General features: G+C 41.3%; 1 protein-coding gene across 7 annotated transcripts in view; it reads left to right on the top strand.

The window, feature by feature from the left end:
- FAM135B (family with sequence similarity 135 member B) overlaps positions 1–19,059 on the top strand; it is a 364,859-nt gene that overhangs the window by 121,404 nt on the left and 224,396 nt on the right. For all 7 annotated transcript variants that reach the window (XM_054498901.2, XM_054498898.2, XM_054498894.2 and 4 more), the window contains one exon: positions 4,595–4,690. In XM_054498901.2, the coding sequence (XP_054354876.1) occupies positions 4,614–4,690 (77 nt within the window). In that variant the 5' untranslated portion in view covers positions 4,595–4,613. The remainder of the gene's footprint in view (positions 1–4,594; positions 4,691–19,059) is intronic.

Here is a 19,059-nt window from a genome sequence, read left to right as displayed (position 1 = left end):
GTAGGTATTATTATTATCCTCACTTTACAAACAAGGAAAATGAGGCCCAGGAAGATAATAAGGACTCCAAGGTCACCCAGGGCCATTGAGACCCAGGCGTCTGGTTCTGGAGCCTGTATGTATATTGCTTTAGAGATAGGCTGTTCTCTCCACTGTCCACAAGGAAGGCTAATCTGATGATGCCTGTGTTAATCTCTAGACATAGGCTTCAGGGGCCTTCCCATCCTGCCCCTCCCTCCATCCTCTTCTCTAGGCATGTTTGCCTAAAATTTGGTGCGCCAGGGGCAAGCTGTCTGTACACAGGCGTAAGCTGTGGGTGTTGCTGCCTGAGTGAGGACCAGGCAGTAACTAGGGGCCCAGGGAGGTTACACAGTGAAGGGCAGTACCAAGGGCAGGTGTGCCGACTTCAGGTGAGCTGAGGTTGAGAAGAGCTGCTGAGGTTACTCTCTTCACTTTCTGAACAGAGCAGATCTGCATTGATGACCCTAGACTGAGGCATGGCAAAGGCCTCCTCATTCAGAAGCCAGCCTTCCCAGGGAGGCCATACCTGAGTGCCAAAGACCCAGGTCCCCCCTCTTCCTGAGCCGTCATCGCTGTCATTGTGATGGTCACTGGGTCACCCTTTCCCAGTCCCTGAGCATCATGAGGGCAAGGTCTGCTCGTAAGCTCCGTGTGCTTTAGAGTGCCAGAGTGCCTGGACACACAGCTTTCAGGTAGTGCAGGTTTGAAGGTGAGTTTTTCAGAGTCACACCAAATGCAGCAGAATGACTGAATTCACTAGAATGGTGGGTGGCACTGGTTGTAGTAGGAAGTTAGTGCAGAGAAGATGTCTGTGGTGTGTGTGCACATGGTGCTGGTGTGTTTTGGGTTGGGTATGTTGTGTATATGGTACATGCTCATGTTGGGGGTGAGTGCTGGGTTTTCTGATGTTTCGTGGGAGGTTCTTGGAACAAATATTGAGGAAAACTGGTCTACCCAAGGTGTGGTTGCTGATGTGCTGGGGATGGAGATTGAATCATGTCCTGCCCTCCTGAGCATGATGTATGCTGACACTTTTCACTGCACTCATCACGATGCATTCTGAGAACCTTGCACCTGAACTCAGTCCTACAGAGGCAGAGAATGGACTTTCCTGGACAGTCTTTTCAGCACCCAGTGTGTGCTGAGTATGTGTCATGGGCATCTTGCGTGTGTGATGAAGATTTGTGTGTGTGTGTTTTATCAATGCATATTGTATGTATCTGTGTGTTTGTGTGTATGAGTGTGATATGTGTGTTAGGTACGTGTCATGGGTCTATTGTGTGCATGTGTCATAAGTATGTTCCAACAATATGCCAGACACTATATTAAACATTTTGAATGCTGTCTCCCTACTGATCATGAAGACACTTTTACAGGGTAGGTACTCTTGCTCTTCACCTCTTAGCAATGAGGGACACAGAAGTTAAGGAATGGATCCAAGGTCATGCAGCTCACAAGAAACCAAGTTAATGGTTTCTTCAGGTCTGGTTAATGCTAAAACCCTTGTCTTTAGGCCAGTGGTTCTCAAATTAGTGTTTGCACCTAAATTCCCTGGGGAACTTGTGAAAACACAGATCCCTGAACCTCACCCGTGGGAGTTTCTGACTGAGTAGGTCTGGTGTGGGACTCAAGACTTGGTATTCATAACAAAGTGTTGCTGATGCCACTGGTCTGAGGACCACACCTGAAAACCACCGCTCTGATAGCTTCCCACTAATCTTCAGATGGAAAGAGAAGGGGAGAAGGTTGGGACCAAGACAAATGGCTCTAGATTACTGACCACAAAGTGGACCAAGGATGTTACCAGCAAAATCAACACAGAGTTTTAAAAGTATTTTACATGGGGTGGAGCGTGGTGGCTCATGCCTGTAATCCCAGCACTTTGGGAGGCTGAGGCGGGCAGATCATGAGGTCAGGAGATCGAGACCATCCTGGCTAACACAGTGAAACCCCGTCTCTACTAAAAATACGAAAAATTAGCCAGGCATGGTGGTGGGTGCCTGTAGTCCCAGCTACTCGGGAGGCTGAGGCAGGAGAATGGCGTGAACTGGGGAGGCGGAGCTTGCAGTGAGCCGAGATGGAGCCACTGCACTCCAGCCTGGGTGACAGTGCGAGACTCCATCTCAAAAACAAACAAACAAACAAACAAAAACCAAAATTATTTTACATGGGAACTCATCTTCCTCACTGCATTATGGGTGTTTGGTTGTAATGCCTAACATGCTATTTTAAAGGAAAAGGCAACTTCCCACCAAGAAGCTGTGTCTGTGTTTACAAGTTCCAGAACTCTATCCCATTCATCCTGAACAACAGCATGGTATGGTGCATCTTTCAAGGAGAAAAGAATGTTCTGTGTGGTATTCTCCATGCATTAAATATTGTCTTCTAAATATTAACTCTACCCCAAAACATGGTCCCAGCTATTGTGCCAGTAAGTGCAGGAGATGGAAAACCCAGGCTCCTGGATAGGCACTCTTTGCCTGAACAGCACCACTGTCTGTGTGGCTCGGGGCCAATACTACTCATGCAGAGGGCTTTTGAGGATTGTGTGAAGTCATGCATGGAACCCCCATCAGTGTGTAGTATATGATAGGCTGGCACTGTTGGGGTGCATTGTTTCTGCTCTCCCTTTGTCTCTCTTTCTAGATATTCTCCTCCCCAGGATCAGAGATCAGGAGGGGAACTGGGGATAATGGAAATCTGACAACCCCAAGAAAGGAGTCAGATGGTTTTACCAGCTCGGAGTTTTTGGAGGATTCAGACTGAGTGGGGTGATGAGAAATTGAGGACAATGCAGCTGTTGATGTTTAATGTGATTATGAAGGGAAGCACAGAGTGGCTTCCATTTGCTTGCTCCTCCATCCGGCTTTGACTGGAAATGACTTGGGATTAAAATTGAGCCTTGGGTTCTGACCTTGACTGTCTCCGGTGTGTTGGGCAGGGCCAGGGTGCACCTCCACAGCTCTTCATTAGGGAAATGGGTTTTTGGCACATTTTGTGAGCCAGGCCTTTCCATGTTTGCCAGATTGAAATTCTGTCTTGCAGAATTTATAGAGGCTGATTCTGAGGATTTTAATTTGGTATGCAGCCTTCCGAATCTCTAGAAATATTTCCTGGATGAAACATTTGCCTGAGCTGAGATGCAGTTAAGGCCCAGTTAATCTCTCCTGTTCTTATCTGTGGGATCTGGCCTAGCCTGACCCTGTTAACTGCAGTGAGGTTGCGCTCTGAACCACAAGAATGGTCTGGTCCCTGAGGCATCTGGGGGCAGAAAGAGGGGCTTTGGAAGGAGACCCAAGTGTGAATCACCAGTTGCCAGGTGACAGAGCCACGTGTTCCCTTCCTTTCCCCTCTCCTCCTTCTCTCTCATTCTCTCCCTTCACAGAGGTCATACCAGGTCTTGAGATCCTGCTAGGTGCCAGGTATATTGCAAGTCATTACCTCTTATCCTATCAGGAGTCTACTCAGTAGCTTGCATTATCCCTGTTATACGTAGTAGTAAACAGGCTTGGAGAATGGGAGGGTGTTACAAAAGGCCACACCACCAGCACATTGCAGAGTTAGAAAGTGGCTCCAGGTCAGAGCTTCTCTGGTCCTTTTTTCTTGCATGTAAAATGGGGCAAGAATAATACAAAATTCTTGTTGGAAAAAATCAGGCAACTTACATGGAATACTTTATGCAACACCAAGAATATAGTAGGTGCTCAATACAAGTAAGCTTCTTTCCCTTTCATCACATTCCTGGTATCTAGATGCTTTCATATTCTCAGAAAACCCAGCCTGCTTTAAATGTACCTCTTGGTTTCTTTCTCATCCCAGACTTGGACTGTTTTAATGTTTTTTTCCTCCCATCTTTTCCATTCAACCCTCTTGTTACTGACCCCCAGTAACAACTAATTGGAAAATTATCAACCTGTCAAGTTGGGTTAAACATCTACCTGGCAGCAGCACCCACATGCTCTATGTTCCATGCTTGATATCACTCCAGCCACCTTCAGTCTTTAGAGACCGCATTTATAATATCAATGACAAAATCATTTTAAATTGTTATTATCAATGGTACTACACAAATGACTGTGCAACGAGCTCAATGTGGCATATTTATTCTCTCTTCCCACCATCTATCAAAGTTATGTGCTATTACCAGTCCTCATGTTACAGATGAGAACACTGAAGATGAGAGAAGTTAAGTGACTTGCTCAAGGTCACACAGCTGGAAAGCGGTAGAGCAAGGATTCTTCTGCCTTTGGCCATGAAGGATGTGCTCTCGGCCGGGATGTTGTTGTCTCCATGGTACTGACAAATAGGAAAGGGCAGGGGACCAGCTCAGCTTTGGAGTTAGGACACCTGGGTCTGCCTCCTGGCCCTTCCAGGTAGAAGCTGTGACAGTAGGCAAGTCATTTTTGTCTCTCCGTGTCTTTTTCCATAAAAGGAACCCTGAGTGGTGACGTTCAGTGGACACACGCTACTCCTGTTGGTCCTGTTGGTCAGATTGGTTTCCTGTTGTAAAAGCCAGGTTCTTTCTGAGTGGCTGATGTGATCTCAAACTGTTAATTTCTCTCTTGTTTTTCAGGTAATGAGCCGAAAAGATCATGTCTGAAATACAAGGAACGGTTGAGTTTTCGGTAGAGCTACATAAATTTTATAATGTGGATCTCTTTCAGAGAGGGTAAGTATGCTTTACAATTTGTGTGTGTGTATGTGTGTGTGTGTGTGTGTGTGTGTGTTGTTTGTTTGTTTCCGTGGAAGAAGGTGGAGGTGGGGAAGTCAGATTATAGGAAATTTGGGACTAACGAAGAAAATATTTTCATTGTGTTTTCTTGCCAAGTCAAAAATCCAAACCTTTATTGCATCTGAAAACAAACCAGATATTGACAGAGACTGGAAAGTGCTAATTCATCTCCTCCCCTCTGCACTCCCTTCTACCTACTCTCTTCTTGGTGGCTCTTTCTAAGACATATGTCAATTTTAACAGGAAGTGAATTGATGGAAAATGAAGCTTGCCTGTGTAGCTGTGGTAAAAAGGAGTCAGTATGTTCAATACTGATGCTGATGCAGGCCATTACTTCAAAACCACGTATTGTAACACTTGTGCCTAGGTCTTTCAAAAACTGATAATGTTGGTATTTGCAAACATCAATTCATATAATTGAAGTATAATGCTTTCATCTTTTGAGGATGCAGTCTGAATTTGGCATTTCACATGCAGGTGATATCAATAAATCCTCATGATAGACTTACCTCCAAGGCTCATTGTAAGTAATCAAGATGTGAAATGGTTATATAAGAAACCAAACACAGACGTGAACTACATGTCTTCATGATGGTTGCTACTACTTTTGACATGTTACTGACACACAAAAAGCAAAGTTAATAGAAATTGAATTAAGTGTCCAATTAACAGAGCAAATTAGTATAAAAAACAAGGAGTATCTATCCATTTGCTTTTGTTGTGTAACGATCTTTTCTAAAACTTAATGGCTTAAAAACAACAACTTAGTTTAGCTCATGAGTAAGCAGTTTGGACTGGGCTCAGTTGGGTGGTTCTACTGAGTTAGATGTGGCTTGGATGATCTCACTGGGCTCACTCACAGGTCTGGGGCTCCCAGCTGGGCTGTTGTGGTTCTGCTTGTAGCCTCTCATCCTCCAGCAGGCTTGGGCTATCAGGAGGAGAAACACACAAAATCTCTTGTTGTTCAGTCTTGGAATTTGCATAAAGTTGTTTTTCTAATACATTCCACTGACCAAAGCAAGTCACAAGGCCAGTCCAGCTTCAAAATGAAGAAATAGATACCATCTCTGGATAGAAGACTAAGAATCAATGTACATTTTAATAATCTACCTCCAAGATTAGACTCCAGTTGTGAAAAAGATAACCCTGAGTTTAATGCTTCAAGTGCCTCTTGTGTGCTATGACTCCTACTTACTTAAGGATGAAATTCAGTGAGGCTGAGTGGTTTTGGCGGGTGACCTGAACCCCAGGCAGTGAGAAGAATGGGAAACGGTTCTGAGACCAGCTTTCTGTTTCAGGGAAGGAAGCATATGAGGAGGGGTTTTGGGCAGCATTCACAGAGGCTGAGCTTTAATGAGGCACAGCTCTGTGCATCCTTCTGGAAGTCCTGTTGCCATTGGTCCACCTCTCATTTGATCAGAAGTCACATTGTATATTGATAGGAGCCCTGGGCTTGGGGCCAGTACTCCTGAGTCCAGGCTGTGCTACTGCTTCGGGAGCTCCTTTGGCACCACTCCACTCTGCTTTTCAGGTTCACATTTACAAGAAAAGCAAGCGATTTTGATAATGTCAGGTTTCCATCATGGTATTAGACATTTTTCTTATTTGTCTTTTCCTGACTTTTCATAACAAACCGTAGAACTAAGCAGTATTATCTTCATTTACCAGATAGATAACTTGGGATTAGAGAAGTGGAACAGTACACAGCTTTAACAGCAGAGTGAGGAGCTGAAGCTAAGCTTCTCTCATTCAAAATCATGTATTATTTTATATTATTTTATTATTTAAGGTGCAAAGTGGGCTGCATTCTCCCCAGGGTGCACAAGACAGCCATCAGGATGTGGAAAGAAAGTATTAGAATGTCTATTTACAATTTCTTTGGTGAAAAAGAAAAAAATGGAAATCAAGCTTCACTAATAATTGGAATCCAGATTGATGTGGAAGAACTTGCTGTTTCTGTATGGCAGAATCCCATTCAGTAACTTAGGTCTCAAGAGCAAAGAGGGAGTTTGTAGCACAGACTGACACTGCAAAATACTGCAGTGTGCAACTGGCCAGTTACATACAGCTCTAAATTGATTTCTGGTTTTAACTTCACTAACCCTCATATCGTTGGTTATGAAGAGTTAGGAAAAGACAAACAGAAAAATGTCTAATACCATGATGAATCATGAATTGAAGATAATATTAATAATAGAAGCATATTAAATACCAGGAAATGCCAGAACCAACCACATTTATCCTACTTCTTACAAAAGCCTATTGATACACACAGTAAGAATTAAAGATGATAAGCTAATCTATCTAACAATAAGTAGATAGTGATTTAGTTATATTTTAAAAACTATTTGATATATAGACTTGTAAGCATAAATACTTATAATGCACCTTATTCTAAATGGATATTGGGGCTTGAGATATTGACAGTCTTACACAAAATAATCACCATTAACAAAATATTTCAAAATAACACATCCAAAACAGGAATAGACCCTTGTTGAGTTGTAAAAAAGCTTGAAAAATGAGGATAAAAATCATCACCTATTCAGCAAGCCTAGGATACTCTTCCCTTTTTTCTAGATCAGTATGTTTTTGGGGAGTGTCTCGTTTATCCATGCTCTCCACCAAAGTCTAATATTGAATTAGGCTAAACTAAAACCAGAACTTGGAACCACTGTAATGTTTTTTGGGAGAACAAAAATGTTACGTGATCAGCCAGGCATGGTGGCTCACGCCTGTAACCCCAGCACTTTGGGAGGCTGAGGCAGGTGGATCACTTGAGTTTGGGAGTTTGAGACCAGCCTTGCCAACATGGTGAAAGTCCATCTCTACCAAAAATACAAAAATCACCTGAGAGTGGTGGCGGGCATGTGTGATTTCAGCTACTTGGGAGACTGAGGCAGGAGAATTGCTTGAACCAGGAGGTGGAGGTTGCAGTGAGCTGAGATTGTGAGCTGAGATTGTGCACTCTAGCCTGGGTGACAGAGTGAGACTCCATCTCAGAAAAAAACCCAGAATGTTATGTGATCCATTAATATATAAAATATCTATTTTTAAAACATGGATTATTATATCCTCTCATCTTTAAAAAACCCTTTTCTATATTTATAATGCATATTATATATGAGGATAATTGTATATGTATAGTATTTATAAATAAATATACATATATTGGGGTTTTATACTCAAGAATGGTTTTACAGATAAGCATGCAAATCAGTAATAGTTGGAGACCACTCACCCAGAAGATTAGGAATATTCTTACAAGCTTCTAGCTCTTAAGGCTAGCATTTCACGGTTTCAAGGAAGGTGCGTATTTAGGCACATACTTCAGATGTGGATGAGGTCATAATCGTATGACTACATATGCTTGAGGGTCACTTGATTGCAGTTACTTCTATGGAAAGGTCTGGACGTGGTTTTGGTGAAGTGAATTAGACCTCTCAGGTGGATGCACACTGTTTTGTAATGATGTCTAGCATCTCTAAGGTCTCATCAGCAACAAAACCTTGCACTTGATAACCACCAGCCTCCTAGATCCTGCCTTCAGGCAGCTGTGGACAGACTGGGCAAGATGCCGACCAGGATTCTGCATTTGCCAGAGGTGTTCTTGACAGGCATGATCCCTGATGCTCAAGTGCTAGTATTTTTCTCATCTGAGTCCCACAGGAGCTATGCTTAAAATGAAGTGTAATTACTTTATCCAGCAAGTGTTCCATGGAGAAGGCATGGCTACAATCCAAGCCTGGTGTGCAAGGTGGGGCCCCAGGGTAGCTTCTGAAGAAAAGCAAATGGTCTTCTGACATTAGTAAGGAGAAGAAATGTAGATTTTGGGGAAGTTGGTTCCTTTTTGGGGTGCGAGGATGTGTGATTAAATGTGTGCTCTACAAGGTCTTTGGGATGGTAAAAATCAGAGTTGCGGATTGCAAGAGAGGGAGAGTACCCTTTCTCAGACTGAGCCTGACTGTGGTCTTCCAAGTTCCACCTCATTTATGTAGTTGATGAGAAATATCTCCTCCATCCAAATGTTGCAGCTCATTAATACATAGCTGGCCAGAAAGAAACCTCCTCTCCAGTTTTTATAAGATGCTATGTTAGGAGCGTAAAGACAAAGAAGAAAGAATATTGCCCTATAATTTGTCCTGATCAGGGAGTTCCTTGCTTCTAGCACATTTATATTCATGAGTGTTTGTTCCAGTCTGAGAATGCACACTGCCTTGTAATGATGTTTGCTTTGAGCAAGCAGTCAACATGCCTTCATCCAAAGTCTATATGGACTGACACAAATTCTCAAAGGGAAAACTTTTCCTCAAACCAGTTGTCAAGAATCATAGGATGTCACCCACCCCCACATTCAGCAGTAAGACTCATGCTGACAAAAAGGCAGGGGCAGGGAAGTACTGAGGACCTAGCTTTGGGGTCAGACCTTAATTTGAAGCCATGGTCTGCCATTTATGAGCTCTGAGGACTTGGAAACTTCCCCCAACCCAACATTGTAAGGCCTGTAAAATGGTGGTGACAAAGTCTGTCTTGTGGGGCAATCTGAAAGTTTACGGCATTAATTAATATATGCAGAGAAGGTAGTAGGGTACTTTGTATCTAGCAGATGCCAACTAAATTTTCACTACTACAAGTACAGCCTTGTCTCTAACCTGTCATTAACACTGTTAATGGAGTTACTACCCAAAAAGGTTGTCGTGATCACCTTGCTTCCCTCTTTAAAACCCTCCCAGTTTCTTTTTGCTCTCACTCATCAGACAATTCTTGGCCCTCTTCCCCCTAGCATCTCTCTTGAAAATTCTATGCTATACAAGTTCCAGCTCAATATAACCTCCTCTCCAAACCATTTCTGTATATTGACATTTAGCTATTGTGTTCATCCCAGATTTTTGGAATCCCTAGCTTTTCCATATTCCTAAGGCACATCTGTACATGCTTTATTTGGTCATCTACTCATTCCCAAGGACATTAGTTAGCATATGCTATTGCTTTCAGCTCTAGAAACACTAAGATGAAAAGATAGAGCCCCTGCCATTGAGGTGTTTACCAGCTAATGAGAGAGACTGACATATACATAGAAAATGACCATCAGTTCAAATATTTCAGTAAATCTTGAAGTTATTTTTACAGGGTATGTATATCCCAATTAGATAACAATAATAAGTAATCCTACCATGTGTCATACCATTTATACATTATCCAATTTATCCTCAAAACGTCCCCAAGACTCTGTATAACTTCTGTGGCATGAAGAAACCAAGGCCCCAAGCTAAGATTTGCCCAAGTACACACAGCTGACAAATGAGAAGGTCAGAACGTCTGACTTCAAGCAGCATGTGCTATCCACCTTGCAACATTTTCTTCATATCTTAGAAGGTGACTTGAGGTTGTGGAAACAGCTATAAGTCATTCAGACCAAAGTCTCATAAATTAAAGGGTCACTCAACCAATGGCTGTCAATGAAGACTTGCATGTGCACCATAGTCCATGCACAATACTGCTTGAGGAGATGATCAGATGAATGGTCCCTACCATCAACAAATTGTGTAATGGTATTTGGTCAAAAAAAAATGATATGGGGGTGGGGGGTGGTGAGAGGGAGGTGGAGCTGGTTAATGGGTACAAAAGAAATTAGAAAGAATAAGTCCTGCTATTTGGTAGCACAACCGAGTGACTATAGTCAATAATAATTGCACATTTAAAAATAACTAAAAAAGGGTAATTGGATTGTTTATAACACAAAGGATAAATACGCTTGAGGAGATGAATACTCTCTTCTCCATGAGGTGATTATTATGCATTGCATGCCTATATTAAAACATCTTATGTGCCCCATAAATATCTATACCTACTATGTACCCACAAAAATTAAAACTAAAATTTAAAATCAGGGAAAAAAGAAAATGGCCATCATATGCATGGTAGATGCTTGTCACTGAGACAGACTGGGGATGCTATGAAGAAACAGAGACGGAGGAATGCAGTCTCTAGGCAGAGTCAGAACAGATGTCTCGGAGTGAAATAACAGCAGAGCTGTCACTTTAAGGATGGATGTGGGTCAGCCCGACAAGGGACCTGGATATCAGAACGCCGAGCCCACCTGAAAGACCAAAGATGACAACTCATGGTTAAAGTGAAGAGTAAGAGTGGGAGAGTGGGCGGAGGTGAGAGGATTTATGAATTTATTTATTGCAGCATACTTTTTATTAGACTTGGAGATGTAGGGATGTGAGTGTCAACTGCCACAGACTTTCTAGACTGCAGAAGAGGAAACTGCAAAAAAGGAATGTTAGAGATGTAATGTGTGGCTTTGCCTTCTTCTCTGTCAATGTGAGCTTCTTCAGAGTAAAGGTATGATCTTATTTGACTTTGCATTGCCAGTGCCCAGCATAGGGTCTAGTGCATACTGGGAGAAAAATTGTAGCTTATCTTTCATTGTATTGAACTTCCTGTTTCTTCTTTCAAAATTTATTCAATTACAGATGAGTCACATGGATCTTCATTAAATGATAGTAATAGAAGATGATTCCAAATTCCTAACGTTCTATTTAAACCAATGCTGCTCAAATGGTGGCTCACGGATCAGCAGCATCCCCATCAGCTGGGAACACATTAGAAATGGAAATTCTTGGCTGGGCGAGGTGGCTCACACCTGTAATCCCAGCTTTGGGAGGCTGAGGAGGGTGGATTGCCTGAGGTCAGGAGTTCGAGACAAGTCTGGCCAACATGGTGAAACCCCATCTCTACTAAAAATACAAAAAAATTAGCTGGACATGGTGGCATGCACCTATAATCCCAGCTACGCGGGAGGCTGAGGCAGGGGAATTGCTTGAACCAGGGAGGTGGAGGTTGCAGTGAACCGAGATTGTGCCACTGCACTCCTGCCTGGGCAACAGTGAGACTTCATCTCAAAAAAAAAAAAAAAAAAAAAAAGAAGAAATGGAAATTCTTGGCCCTGGTCTCAGACCTACTGAGTCAGAATCTCTGGTTGAGGGGCTTAGGAGACCGTGTTTTAATATGTTCCCTGGGTGACTCTGGTTGAAGAACACTGCTGAAAGAGTTCCTGTGAAAATCTCAACCTTCATCGTGTACTAGAAGTTCCTGGAAAACTGAAATTTTTATCCTCCAGACCAGTTAAGTAAAAAAATCTTCACAGTGGGACCGAGGTGTCAGCACTTGCTAAAGTTCCCCAGGTAATTCCAAGGTTGGAAATGACGGGATTAAGGCTAAGTGAAGATTGCATAGGCCAAGTAATCTCAGCTTCTCTTTGCTAGCCTCTTTATTATAAAGAAAATGAGACCCTGACTTCTACTTTCATAACCGGATTGTGAAGCCTCCTCTTCCCCAATAGGACACTGGATCTTAACTCTGTTTATGGATTCTTCTTCTGGAGACTTTGTGTTAGCTTTCCAGCATGGTGCTAGTAGTGAGAAAGCAGATGGAATGGTCTTATTTTCTTTTTTTTTTTTTTTATCTGTAGCATATTTTTTTTTCTTTTATTATTATTATTATTATTATTATTTTACTTTAGATTTTATGGTACATGTGCGCAATGTGCAGGTAAGTTACATATGTATACGTGTGCCATGCTGGTGCGCTGCACCCACCAACTCGTCATCTAGCATTAGGTATATCTCTCAATGCTATCCCTCCCCCCTCCCCCCACCCCACAACAGTCCCCGAAGTGTGATGTTCCCCTTCCTGTGTCCATGTGTTCTCACTGTTCAATTTATACTTTTCCCCCAAGGAAATACTTTCTAAATGAACAATTAATTATAAAGCTCATTACATAAATATTTGTTAATCATCAGTATATCCATAACTCATTTGTATCTATTTACGAGAGCATGAACCTGCATTTCTAATACTGTTAGCTGAAATGGAGCTAACATTTGTCCTTGACAATGAATTCAAATTTGGTTTTAAATATTAATTCAGACAAAACCCTAAACCAAACTGATTTTCTTTCCGAGTAAGATTTTTCATTGTTTGATGTTGAGATTCATCCCCTGTCTTTCTTCCTCCCCTTCTTTACAATATCATTTAGGAGATTTTCTTCCCAGTGGCTTTAGATGATTTTACTGAAAAATTCTGTTCTCATCCATGGAACAGTCTCACAAAAAGGACCTATAATCAGTATTATCAGAGCTGATGTAAAAGTGAAATGTTAGGATTGAAATCTCCTTTGAATACACTCACCTGCCTTTTCTCTACCAAAGTGGAAATGGTTGAATTGAAAATCAAGTGCTTCCTGAAAGACGATGTCATCTTGCGTTTCTACCTGATGTTTCCCATCACTGCCTAACGCCCAGCGACATCCAGCTCCCCTGTGAAATTAGCTAACTAGCCCTGATGTGCATTAATAGACTCAGAAATACAATTATCTTTGCTTGCCAGTGATTAATTGATTTGTCTGGTTCTGTCAGAAACAATCTTTTTTTCCCACTTCTCTTATTAAAATATGTTGAGATCCTTTTCATTCATTCCCACACTTTTGAAAGTGAGTGGGAATTATAAATATTTGAGAGCCGCATTGAGTGTTGAGCTTTGCTGGACTAAGAAACAACTGTTAGAGAGCTGGGCAGTCAGCATGCAGGTGAACCTTCAAGTTTAGCCTTATGACGGCTTTGACAATGATGCATTTGTGAAGGTAGAGTGTCCACCATGATTAATGGTAGGTGGGTATGATTTGGACACACCACAGAAGCAATGGATTTAATGCATCATTCCAGTCCCATGACTTTTCAGTTGTTCAAGCCAATCCATTCCTTTTATTTTTGTTAAAGCCAGTTTGATGTAGGATATTGATCACTTATAGTCAGTGTTTCATCTAGCACAAAGGAGTAGGTAGCCTTGTTCATCTCTGAGTCTTTTTTCTCTAAAATTCCATAATTATTATTTTAATAACAATTTTATATCCCCCTTTCATACAATGACATTATTATCATTATTCCTATGACGAGTGAATAGACTTCAGTTACCCAAGTGCTTATGTAGATGAACATTCTGGATTATTTTTTGGACAAATCCACATTCCTGTTAATGATTGCCCTGTCCTATTTTTTTTTCTCAATTTACCTTTTAATCTGTGACTTTATGAGCCTGCTGCTTTGAGCCTTTTATCCTCTTAACCCCTGGCTGAGGACAGGCTCAGCAGGTGTGTAAAGAAAAGCTCTTTCCAGGGGACCGGATATTGACCTGCTGAGATTTAAAATGCCTCTGGTGAGCTCAGAGCCACCCACAGGGCCTAAATACTTCCTGGTGGAATCAAAGGCAGAGCAGAATGCCACTGGGCAGTGTGGTCCTTTCTAGTTTTGTGCTGAAAAAGAACTCTGTACTCTAAAGGTACTTGACGGTTCTCACTGGGGTCTCTTAAGTAGAGTAAAAGGTCGTGTGGCCATGAAGGTAGGATAATGGAAAATCAGAGACATTTAAGAGACACATATCCTGGTTTTAATTTCATTTATTCTATTATTAGCAGGGTACCCATGGGCAAGTTATTAAAACTTTTTAATCTCACTTTCTTCATTTGTTTTGCAGATTCTATTAAATGTCCATGAAGTGATATTTGTAAAGCACCTAGTAAAATAGAGGCCCAGGTTTTACAGTACTAGCCAAGAGGACCTAAGCCCTCTATGGACTACTCCATTGATTGTAATTGAGACTCTGAACCAAACATCCTCAGCTGGTTAGTGCCAGGGCTAGAACAGACTGTTGATCTGGTCAAGCTCTGAATGTATGTTCCTCTGTACATTTTATGCAGGTACTTTATACTTATTACAGCTAATTCCTCAGGAAGGGGTCTTCTTGCCACTTAAAAACTTAATTGATAGGGTTTGGCTGTGTCCCCACCCAAATCTCATCTTGAATTGTAGCTCCCATTATCACCATGTGTTGTAGCAAGAACCTGGTGGGAGGTAATTGAATCATGGGGGCGGATTTTTATTGGGCTTTTCTCGTGATAGTGAATAAGTTTCACGAGAACTGATGGTTTTAAAAAGGGTAGTTCCCCTACACATGCTCTCTTGCCTGCTGCCAGGTAAGATGTACCTTTGCTCCTTTTTCACCTTCTGCCATGATTGTAAGTCCTCGCTAGCCATGTGGAGCTGTGAGTTCATTAAACCTCTTTTTTTTTTTTTTTAAATAAATTGCCCAGTCTTGGGTATTTCTTCATAGCAGTATGAAAATGGGTTAATATACTAATGGACGCCATGTTTATTCCTATCAGCTTCAATAGGTGAAATCACATTTTCTCTTTTTTACTTTACATTTGAGATCTACAAAGTGAAAATGCCACATTTCTAAAGAAATAATAGCTTTAGGGACACTAGGGAAATATAGTCAATAAAATATACTAAACTGTAGAATGTTTCTTTCCTAGAAGTTTTTTGAGTAGATCTTGGGCCAGAGGAGGTATAAGAGAGTGGGATCCTTCACTGCTCTTGTTTTTTTTTTTTCCATGAATTGTCAAATATTGCTCAAAAGCAATTTTAAATGTATTCCTTTAGATATCTTCATTTTAAACTTTCAGTTGCACACATATATGTATGTGTGTATGTTTATAGTTCTGATTACATAAATATGCATATTGTGGAAATAAGAGAAAGTACAAAGAAAAATGTCATCATATTCTTTCACTAGGCACAAACTATTTCATATTCACTTGTATTTTCCTTCACAAAAATGTAGTGTATAAGTTACTCTCTGTTTTTCTCACTTTCCAAGTTATAAACATTTTCAATAACCCTACATATTTTTACAACATAATTAATAACTACACAGAATTCCATCATGTGATTCTAATTTATTTAACCAATGCTGTAGTTTCGGACATTTCACTTCTTTTATAGTTTTAGTTTTAATATTAAAATGCATTTAAGAGCATTTTAGAAATGGGGGAAAAACATGTTGCTATGCAACAGTAGCACAAATTTTCATGATTTCATTATTTAAAATAGTCATTTTTTTCTTTATTAGGAAACTATTCTCTATTGATAATATAAATAATATGCTCTAAAAATGAATAGTCTTGCTGCTTGTCTTGCTTTGTAGTCCAGGTTAGTGTTCATGAAGATTCATAATCTGTTTGATCAAACTCTTCTATCATTGAACAAGGTGAGGGAGGAAATGGTCTTTGACTTAACTGTCCTCATATACTCTCAAATGTCTTCTGCTCCACCCCTTCTAAAACCTCTGCAAAAGACATTTCATAAAGCTTAGAGGAATTAAACATAGATTAAGAAACTTCATGGTATTAGGTAATGGATCTGCAGTTTTTAAGTGAGAGGAGTTTTCGTAAACAGAAGAAGTATACTAATATTCCATTCAGCTGATGTAAGGGTTTCCGTGGCTCCACAGACCCCAGCCATTGACACTCAGGTAGCTGAGTTACTGTTTAGAAACTTTTGGAAAAATGGAAGACACCATTGGAGGCTGTTCTGATGTCCTTCCTCAAAGTAGGGAGATCTTTGCTTTCACCATCATACTTTGTGTTCTCAGAACAAGTAAAATTTGGTGTTTTATTTGAAATAATCACTTCACCATCATTGGGTGAAACTGTCTTTTATGTCTCAACCCAATGGAGTTTACCAGAATTCTTTGGAGAAGAAAAATTTTAAAATTCTGTATTATTACAAATAACCTCATGTAATTCTCACAATTCTACAAGGAACATTGTATTATCCCTCAATCATAGAGGAAGCAGAGGCTCACATGGGTTCAATATCTGCCCTAGTTTTCAACATTCTGCAAGTGGCCACTTGAAAGAATTCATTCTTGGATGCCTAGACTCTAGCGTTCGCATACTCTATGTTTTCTCTCGTTCGCTGGCTCTCTTTTTCTTTCTCTCTCTCTCTCTCTTTCCCTTTCTGTCTCTACCCTGCGCCCCTCAACACACCGTTTTAGTCCTTTTGTGCTGCTATAACAAAATGCCTGAAACTGGGTAATTAATGGCATACACTTATTTTCTCACAGTTCTGGAGACTGGGAAGTCCAAGATCAAGATACCAGCATTTGATGCCTGGTGAGGGCCCTAGTGCTGTGTCCTTACATGATAGAAGGGGCAAATGCTGCCCTGTCACATGGTGGAAAGTGGAAGGGAGAAAAAGCTTAAGCTAGTTCCCTCCAGGCCTTTTATAAGTCACTAATCCACTCATGAGGACAAAGCCCTAATTACTTAATCACATTCCAAAGGGCCTCACCTCTTAACACCGTTAAGAGGGCATTAGGTTTTAGCATACAGTTTAGAGGGGGACACATTCTTACCATAAGTGCCACAGTGCATGTTTTGTTTTATTTGGCTCACACAAGGGCATTCAAATGTGATGTCTTTCTCCCCCTATTTCTTAAATGCTATGCACTGCTGCAAACAGTGAAATTATAGAGCGGTACTCTCAGGAGGAAATTATACTCAGACTTCCCTTTCTCACTGCTTGGCACCTGCCAGGGTCTCTTCCTTGAATAACGAGAAGATAAGGTGGGTTTTGAGAACTGAATCCTTCCAGCCAATGACTGACAGACATGAGAGATTCTTTCGTAACCAACTGTACTCACATTTCCTTAATAAAAGTTTAGTCTCCAAATAGAGTCCTCAGAAGTGATCATGGTCCCCTTTTTCTCCTTCCTTAAAAGAGAGTCAATGATTTTTTGTCCTTGTGATAGTTTGGTGAGAATAATGGTTTCCAGCTTCATCCATGTCCCTACAAAGGATATGAACTCACCATTTTTTATGGCTACATAGTATTCCATGGTGTATATGTGCCACAGTTTCTTAATCCAGTCTATCATTGTTGGACATTTGGGTTGGTTCCAAGTCTTTCCTATTGTGAGTAGTGCCGCAATAAACATATGTGTGCATGTGTCTTTATAGCAGCATGATTTATATTCCTTTGGGTGTATACCCAGTAATGGGACGGCTGGGTCAAATGGTATTTCTATTTCTAGATCCCTGAGGAATCGCTACACTGTCTTCCACAATGGTTGAACTAGTTTACAGTCCCACCAACAGTGTAAAAGTGTTCCTATTTCTCTGTGGGAATTGAACAATGAGAACACTTGGACACAGGAAGGGGAACATCACACACCGGGGCCTGTTGTGGGGTGGGAGGAGGGGGGAGGGATAGCATTAGGAGATATACCTAATGTAAATGATGAGTTAATGGGTGCAGCACACCAACATGGCACATGTATACATATGTAACAAACCTGCACGTTGTGCACATGTACCCTAGAAAAAAAAGAGAGTGAATGAGAAGAGAGTCCCCTTTGGCTCACTCACTTCTTGCTGATGTTTTCCTCCTCAAAAGGGAATGTGTGATGTTTCTCCCATGGCATTTTCATACAAATCCCCCCTTAAAAGATAAACCTCAGGGTCATTTTCCTTCGTTTATTGATTTACAGACTGTCATCAATTTGCTCATTTAGGAGACCTTGAGCTCTTGCTCTTGTTGGCTCTATCCTAAGAATTCTGGGCAGAGCAATGAGAAAGACACAATTGTGGACTCAAGTTGCTCCTGATATAGTGTAAGAGAGACAGGTGGAAGTCAAGAAAGTGATGTCATAATTGGAAGTTAAACATGGACAAGATGTTGATGGAGGACAGAGAACTCCCAAAACACCCACCCAGGAGGTATCAGGATGGGTTACTTGGAAGAGAGGGCATTCATAAGCCAGATAAAGACTGGAAGGGGGTCTCAGGCATTGAGAAGGTATGCACAAAGGTACAGAAATGGAAAAGGGCATGTCATCTCCTGGGTAGTGCTAGAGTTTTCAAGAGTACTGCATACAAGTGTTTTGTTTTGTTTTTGATAGAGTGGGAGGGATGGGGCTAGCCAGATTCCAGGGAGATTGATCATGAAGGGGGTGTGTGTCCCCTTCTGGAGCTGGGATTGCATCTGTAGATAAAGGAAGAGTATGAAACAATTTGAGTAAGGGAGTTGCTTGATTGTATGTGTAACAGAAATGACACGTTAGAATCAAAGAGGATGACAGCTGGGGTGGGGAGAAATTATTAAAGAGGTGAAGGTAGCTCAGAAGGAGAATAATTGAGGACTGCTGAGGTAATGGAATGAAAAGAATTGGTGTTTTTGCACTGTGTTGAGGGGAAGGGAAAAGGGGAAAAGTTGCAGTGATGGTTAAGAGGTTCCCTTGGGTGAATTAGTCAATAAAGCTGAAGGAGAAGAGGATCAAGCAGCAAGAGGAGTTGATGTGAGTTTATAGGTCTAAAGGCAATGGGGTATCTGAGTGCAGAGGCCAGGTGAGAATCTGGGCTGGGATTCATCAGCTCATAGCCGTAATTGAGCTTGGCT

Source organism: Pongo pygmaeus, chromosome 7, assembly GCF_028885625.2.
Source record: "Pongo pygmaeus isolate AG05252 chromosome 7, NHGRI_mPonPyg2-v2.0_pri, whole genome shotgun sequence".
NCBI classification, from domain to species: domain Eukaryota; kingdom Metazoa; phylum Chordata; class Mammalia; order Primates; family Hominidae; genus Pongo; species Pongo pygmaeus.
The sequence above is the reverse complement of the archived record's forward strand: the minus strand, read 5'-3'. Positions and strand labels throughout refer to the sequence as shown.